Source organism: Pyxicephalus adspersus, chromosome 5 (assembly GCF_032062135.1).
Source record: "Pyxicephalus adspersus chromosome 5, UCB_Pads_2.0, whole genome shotgun sequence".
Classification (NCBI taxonomy): domain Eukaryota; kingdom Metazoa; phylum Chordata; class Amphibia; order Anura; family Pyxicephalidae; genus Pyxicephalus; species Pyxicephalus adspersus.
Window position 1 is genome coordinate 77570706 of NC_092862.1, and position 8316 is coordinate 77579021.

General features: G+C 38.4%; 1 protein-coding gene across 2 annotated transcripts in view; it reads left to right on the forward strand.

Moving 5' to 3' along the window:
- The window catches only part of TMEM245 (transmembrane protein 245), a 41475-nt gene extending 35711 nt beyond the window's left edge, over window positions 1–5764 (forward strand). For both annotated transcript variants that reach the window (XM_072411916.1, XM_072411917.1), the window contains one exon: window positions 172–5764. In XM_072411916.1, the coding sequence (XP_072268017.1) occupies window positions 172–214 (43 nt within the window). In that variant the 3' untranslated portion in view covers window positions 215–5764. The remainder of the gene's footprint in view (window positions 1–171) is intronic.
- The last annotated feature ends 2552 nt before the right edge of the window (window positions 5765–8316 follow it).

Here is an 8316-nt window from a genome sequence, read left to right on the forward strand (position 1 = left end):
TTTATATTCATGATATCTACTAGACCCTTGTTCGGACATATTTCTGTAACTTACAGGTCTAAAATGTAAAAAAAAAAAATTTCATGAAAAACAGTGTAACGCTTTTGGTACAGAAATCTAGACATCAGTGTAACGCCCAGGAGGTTAATTTTCTTTCTGTCTTCTTTCTAGGCCATGTAAAGAAAACCAAGAGACGAGGATTGCAACGGAATGACATCTTAATGGACTTTAAAAGCAGTTGCCTTTTTCGTACTTTTTATCAAATCATTTTCTACTGGATGTGTGCTTTCCTTTTTATGGAATAGTATTCATGTTCAGTATAGTGGTTTTAATAACCTGTCTGTATAACAGAATACAGAGTACAGTTTATGGACAGTTATAATGAAGAAGTCTACATTTGCACTAAAGTAACTTGCCACTTGACAAATGCTTTAAACTCTGTTCATGGTTCATTTTATTTCGTGTTTGTGCTCACATATTAACAAACAGAAGCACTGTAGCAATACTCAGTTTCTGTGAATTGAGAAAATTGTTTGTGTATATATATAAGGAAAGTATTCTGATGTTCTGTGTTTTTAAAGAAAAGAAAAAAGGTTATACTTTTCAGTTGCCAACATTATTGCACTTTAAGCATATTTAAATGCAAGTTCATAAAATATTGTACTTGCTGATTGTAATTTATAATTTACAGTGCCTTGCAATAGTTCATAACAAAGGCTCTTTCTTTTTACTGAATACATTTTACCAGAAAATTTTGTTATTTGTACAGTGAGATTTTAGAGTATTACTTCTATTGGGTTTAGGAAAATAAGGAACTAAAGCGTGGTATTTACAGAGCTTTTGATACCCGCGTACTTAGTTTTTTGCAGCAATACCAGCGTTGTGTCTAATAAATATCATTCCTTCTAGCATATCAAAATCTTTTCATTAAATCGAACCTTTTGTACCTGTGAAGGTTCTCATTTATGCAGGTCATTGTATATTCAATAGTAGATAGACTTATTCTTGTAATGTTGAAGACATTTCACAACTTTCCAACCACTTCCTTAGTCCATGAAGTATGTTTGCTTTTCCAATTTAAACTCAATATAAATGACACAAAGTAATGCAGCTTTGTTATTGTTAATCATTAAATGTACATTTTAAATGCAAGCTGTGCTGCAAGTACCTGAATTTGACATGGTACTTAGCCCTGAGAGGAAGGTGTAGTACCAGAAGCCAGTCTACTATTCATGAACTAAGGTAAAGGGTGACTGATAAGCTTATCAGTGTGTTGCTTCTTCTTTTACTTTTAAGGAGGTCTAGTGGTAACCCTGAGTCACATTTAGGGTAGGTAAAGCAGCGGTAATAATGATAAAGACTTATCCGCTGGTGTCCTCCTTTGTTGTGATTCAGCCATCCCGTGACTCCTCTCTTCCTGTCTTCTCCCTGCAGCAGCGTCTCTGTACTGATGAGTCACTGGAGGAGTTCCCGGTGATGTTGGTGCATTCTGGTGTTGCCGGTGGGCGTAGCCAGCCTTGCCCCCTGCCTTCCCTGACTTCTGCCTGAATTCTGTCATCTCTGCCTGCTCAATTTTTATCAGTGCCCCCAAGATTCCCATTCACTGGGGAGCCTGGTCTGAAAGTAGAGGTGGAGCACAACCCCTTGGTGTACCAGGAGCTATTTCTGAATGACAAGTCATACAGAAAATTGTTGAGGGAAAGCAAGTTAGCTGCCACATGCAGCAGGTTTTCCAGGACCAGAAAATGGGAACCTATCACTGAAAAGGACATTTGGCTGTTTCTGGGCCAAATTGTTCTGCAGGCAATGGAGGGAAAGCCCCTGCAGAAGTGGTATTGGGCCACAAATATGCCGATCGCTGCCTGTTTTTTTTTTTTGGAACAGTCATGTCTAAGTATCGTTTTTACCTGATGATAATGAAGTTTTTACATTTTTCAAATAATGAAACATTTGATGAGTCCACACATCCTGCGCCCAAGCTGAAAAAAATCTGGGAGGTGTATCAGATGTTGTTGGAGAACTTCAGAGACAGCTATGTCCCCCAAAGGGAAGTAAGCATAGACAAAATTCAAATGGCCTACAGGGGGAGGCTCAGCTGGATCCAATACATCGCATCCAAGAGGGCCAGATTTGGAGTCAAGTCATTCATGCTGTGTGAATCGGCAACGGGGTACATTTGAAACACCCCCATACAATGGGAGAGGCACAAAATTTAGCCCCAAATTCAGCAGCTATTGAGTGGTGACATCATCTGTGCTGTCTCTAATGGAGCCATTGCTGAATCAAGCATATGTGTTATGTGTGTTACCACCGATAATTTTTACAGCTCCCCTGAATTATTTGAGTTTTTGATCAAGCAAAAAACTGATCAAGCACCGTTAGAGATAATCGGCGAGAAATGCCACCCATGATTGCCAAACAAAAGCTGAAAACTGGACAAATAGTTGCCTGGCAAAAAGGCAAAATGATGGCCCTGTGATGGCATGACAAAAAGGATGTGTGCCTTTTGAGCACTGTACACAACGCCACCACTGCTATGGCTAGAACAAGAGGGCGGAAAGTCATCTTCAAACCACAAGTTGTTCTAGATTACAACAGCACCATGGGGGGTGTTGACAGAGCCGGCCAGGCGATTGTTGTTTTCTGACAGCAGGATAAAAAAAATCGAGAAAATATTATAAAAAAATCTTGACATCTGGTAAAACAATGTCTTTGGAATGCTTTCATTATTTTCGAAACAATGAGAAGCCTGTACTTCACAATGAAGTTATCTGGCAAATTTGTGAGGCCATATGTCTAAAACATCAGAGCAGAAGCGGATAGAGTTGGACGCCGTGCTACCACAGTGATGAACCCAGAACGCCTAACTGGTCGCCACTTTATGGACCGCATACCACTAAGCACCAATGAAGATGTGTGGATGGTGTGTTGCGCTAAGCGTGATGACACCAGGAGAAAAATAATAAAGGAAACACGGTTCTACTGCCCGGATTGTGATGCTGGACTATGCTGTCCCTTGTTTCAAAATGTATTACACCCGGGATGTTAATTAGTTGTTTATTAGTTTGAGAAAAATCATATAAACCTATTTTTGTCTTTTTTTTATTTAAAGTTTTATTAATTTAATTTTGACATGATTTTGTGTTTCAAACTTTAATATACTCAGATTCTTGTTTGGACATATTCTTCTGAATTATGCCTAAGAGTAACAGGCCTACAATGAAAAATAATTTTCATGAAAAAAATGTACCACTTTCAGACCTATAAATCCAGAAAGAAATAACCCGCTGGGGAGGTTAATGTTCAACTAAGGCAGGGGTCGGCAAAGTTTTATGGTCACAAGGCTATTTATGGGTTAGATGGGAGCACACTAGACCGAACTCGCCCTAATGGGTCCAACCCCCACCAGGGAACGCCCCCTGAGGTGAAGTCCGTTGGGCCGGATCACACTACCGGCTAGGCCTTATCTGGCCGACCCCTGATTAAGGGATCACCAATATCTTCCCTACAATATGCCTGAAACGTGTAATTGCTTTTTGAGGGTGAAAAATATTGCTGTATATTTGCTATTTTGTATTATAAGGTAGATGTTTTAATGCTATTTTTAGTATTACAAAATAAGTCTTACATAGTGACAAGATTTTACCAAAATATTATATTATTTAACAACAACTCTGCCTCATCTAATTTTGTGGGAAAGAGCAATGTGGTGCAACAGCCAGTCACTAAACATCTGATTTGGTTCAGTCTGCCTCTAAATTAATAAAACCATGCAACAAGCCTAGCTTCATAAACAAAGCTAAAAAAAAATAAATCTTTTTTGCCAATGAAGTGGTGCAGGGATTGTTGTGCAGAACTTCTAAGACACTGTGGCTCCAGGCAAAACTGATATTTTTCACCCATGCGTAGATCCTGGTCATTTGATACCTACCAGCTACTTGCCATTTTCAGCCAGTTTGGTGAAATGTTTTTCAAAAGGGAGTCCACTCTGTAGAAAGGTTGACTGGTTGCTTGTCTACATTATGTTTTTAATTATTTTCTATATGAAAGTAATAATACACTAAGGGTGCCTATTGGATAAAAAAAAAGATCTTGTGTAAAATACACCAATTCTATTCCAATGTAGAATACCATTAAAGTTCCCATCTTTTTTTTTTCTGTTGTATTATAGATCATATATAGCACTAGTGGGGAATGGAAAAATAGTAAGCATAAGACGTGAAGGCATGTATGATCAAAATATTGGAGAATAGTATATTTTTTTACTCCTTTCTGGGTGTTTGGCTTTGGGATAGGTGTAATTATTTGGTGGTCCTGGATATTCTTCCCATATTTGACCACTTAAAACCTACCTAAATAGGCTATTTAAAAAAAAAAAACAATTTCAGTATATTTGGTGAGTGCCAAACCAAATCAGTTTGTATTGTGTATGTAGCACATAGTAGGGATATATAGTATGAAGTATGCACAAGATACCTATTAGTATTATCTGCAATATTTTGTGCTATCCAAGCCTCTTACTGCATTACATGTTGAATCTAACTTGTGTTTGAAATTTGAGATGTTTTGTGATCAGTGTCCTGGAATGATGGCAGAAAGCATGTGTTGAGTTGCCAGGGAGAAGGATCAACTGCAACACAGGAATTAGTTGTGGCGATACAGTAACCTTTAGGTATACTACTGCTTACAGGAGCATTGGATGAAAAAGGAAGGTTACTCTTTGCAAGGTCTGTCATTAGACATTAAGGCATACATTGTGAGTATTAGGGCTTTCTCCATGGAATGAAGGCTCTCCCCTCAAGCCCTGTGACTGTGATGTAAATCTGGTTCTTTGTGCTCCATTAAAACTTAGTTTAACACATTAAAGTGCTTCCCTATTTCACTGTTGCCCACAGGGAGGTGTTTCCTGTAGCCTTCACCTCCTAAAGATGAGTATCTGGTTGATTTGTCTTGGAAGTATTCCTTATTGGCTTTCTATTAGACAAGGTGGTGTTCAGGTGTATGCCTTCCTTCTTACCAAAGGTACTTTTGCTCTAGCGTAAACCAAGACATCTTTGGTTTTTAGTTTCCTCTGTCTGGTTGCATTTTCCCCAAAGGGCGTTTTCCTTGATTGAATGTGGTTTGAACTGTGTGAGTCTGTCTCTCAGTCACTACTTGTTTTACAAAGACAGATTTCATTTTTATCTCTGAACTCCAAAAGGATGCCTTTGCCTTCTCCTTCACAATTTCTAGGTCACTTAGGAAGACCATCACCCAAAACTTATACTTTATAGGATGGTTTCTGGTTATAGGGTCGGGTAATTTACAAATTTGCACTTCTGGTGGCTGGTTATCTGTTTATTAATTTTCTAAGTTGTGGGTGGATGTTTCAGGCTCACTGCTTTTGAGCATAAGGTCCTTAGGGCAGCTCTTTACCTGCAAGTAGCTTTGACTTCTGTTGTACATTTTTTCTTTAACTTCGATGTCCCTTGCTAGAATTTAAAATTGATATCTTGCAGTCAAGTTATATAAAAAGTAGTCTAAATTATGTGTTGCTCCTCCTTCTACACATCTTTATTTTCCTTTTACTGTTTTGGAAACACATGGTTTCAATATTACTAGCAGGTTTAATATTGTAAAACAAAGCATTGGGATGGCAAGAATTATCATTTTACTACTCTGGACGGACTACTAAAACATGCTGAGGGTTACTGCTCAATGCATTATTTTATTAGGTTTGTATTTGTAAAACACTTAATAAAACATTCTATACACTTATGTTCCATTTCTCTGCTTCTTGGTCACTTTTTGTATTTAAGGGTTTTTTTTTTTATTCTGTGGGAGGTCTATGGTACAAATATACTGAGAGCTGAAATTGAAATTTCAGTTTATGATCCGCTTTAGACAGCTGATAAAAATTGGAATCCAAACTGAATGTGTTTGTACAAAGATTGTGTTATGCAAGCCTGGCTTAAAGCATATCCTAACCCATGAACAAAATTGTAATATATTGCAGCTTACCAGTCCGTAGGAATGGTGGCTGGATACATTGAAACATTTTCCTTTTTTGTTCAGCCGGGTGATTCTGCCAGAAACGCAATTTCTGTCTTTAGTGACCATATATACTAACGGTGATATGTCTAGAGAAGCAGCATTGTCATTCAGAATTACAGAATCCCCCCCCCCCCTCCTTCTCCATACCAGGGGGGAGTGGTTCCTGTAGTCTTCTAGGAAACCAACAGAAATGTAAAGTTACATACACACATGCAATTATAGTCGGTAGAAAGGATCTTTTACAATCCTTTCCAATGACTGAGCACTGCACAATGCATGAACGAGTGCTCTACATACAGCATCGTTCTGCTCTATGCAGATGGTAGGGGGAGAATGACGAAGCAGCACCCTGCTGCACGCTCTCCCTTGCATTAGGATCATTTTTCGTACATCGTCAATGGATCTGCCAGGACGACGGGCGATGTACACACGCCAGATTCTCGTCCGATATCGGCACAGACGATTATGGGGCAAGAACCATTGGACGTGTGTACGTAGCTTAAGTGTGAATGAAAAAACAAGTAGGAATGTAAGTGTGTGATGTGATAGTAGAGGAGAGGATGAAGTGTCCTGTTTGGGACTGGAGTACAAAGTAGAGTATGAATAGGAGCATAAACCGCAAAATGAAAATTAAAAGTGTTAATGTATAAGTGGGTAAGGAGTGTGCTTGGTGCTGCACTATGTTACAAAAACAAAAAAAGAACAATACAATGTATAAATCATAATACCCTGTTTCCCGATGATAAGGCACTGTCTTATATTTTTTTAAATGCCAAAATATGTCCTAGGTCTTATTTTCAGGGGGATGTCTTATTTTTCCATGAAGAAGACTACAGTACACATTTATTGTTGAAAATCACTCAAGATCACTCATTCATTGTCCCCTTCTGATCACTCTGTGCCATTGATTGTCCCCTTCTGATCACTACCGTATGTGCCATTGATTGTCCCCTTCTGATCACTCTGTGCCATTGATTGTCCCCTTCTGATCACTCTGTGCCATTCATTGTCCCCTTCTGATCAGTGACTCACTTTTTTTTTGGCTTCTACGGCTGGGTAACAGACTCCGTTAGGGCAGGGATCAGCAGCTTGCTTGTCCTTCCTGGAGCGGAGTCGCAGGCGCGTGTGCAGGCCTTTGAGGTCACTTTCAGTTTCGCTCTGCACTGCAGCCAGCACCGAGGAGTCACACAGAAGCACACAGTGGCAGGTATCGGTGGGTGTCTTATTTGTGGGGGGTGCTTTATTTTAATGTTTTGAGCAAAAATCGGGGGGTGGCTTATTTGATGGGGATGCCTTATCATCGGGGAAACACGGTAGTCACAATGTTTCAAATATTAGATTATTCAAGTAAGAATATGCGTGTAGAAAAATTAGTGTACAAGCTAATCAGTGAAGGCACTGATACTTATTTGTGTCCATACTATAGGGTAGTTACATATTAAAGTAGTAGGTTGCCCCATGTGAGTACTTGTTAACACGTCACGTATACGCCTAATATACAGTATAAGAAAAATATTTGTATTGACAAATAATTACATACAGGTAATACAGCATTTGTACAAAGAGTGATTGATGATAATATAAGTAACATTGTAGATCAAAACTTTGATATGCTTATTAAAGTAAAAGGTAATAAAATGTTTAATATGATGATAATATACTCATTAAAGTAATAATGATGATAATATACTCATTGGAGCGATAAAGAGTAGTGACTCAAATGTGCAGGGTGGGTCAAGATTAGGTGATAACTAATCTAACTCTGTTTGTTATAAGTAGCATAGGTGAGTCTATTCTAAGGATTATGTCCAAGCTAATAAACAATGAGGTTAAAGGTAAGATAAACAAGTTACAGGCTATTTTCAGATTACAGGAAAGGTTAAAACTAAATACATATTTTAGGCCTGGTGGATCTGTGGCACTCAAGATAAGGATCCATTTGGTTTCTAATTTCTTATCAAGGTCCCCCCTTCTGGGTTTTGGGTGGATTTGGTTCAAGAGCTATAAACTTTATTTTTGTATTGTCAAAAGTGTGTTAAGTCCCAACATGGAAGCATACATTGTAACCATGTTTTCGTTATTAGAATATAAATGTTCATAAATTCTTTTAGGCTGGGTCTACATGGACGTTTTGTAAAAAGGCATGTAAACGTTCCTACTGAGTTTATAAGCGTTTTTATGCACTTATTCTATCGTTTTAAAACTTTTTTTTTAATGCTGGAAAAAGCTGAAAAACGTCTATGCCGCGTTTATCCGCGTTTTACCGCGATTCTACAAGCGTTT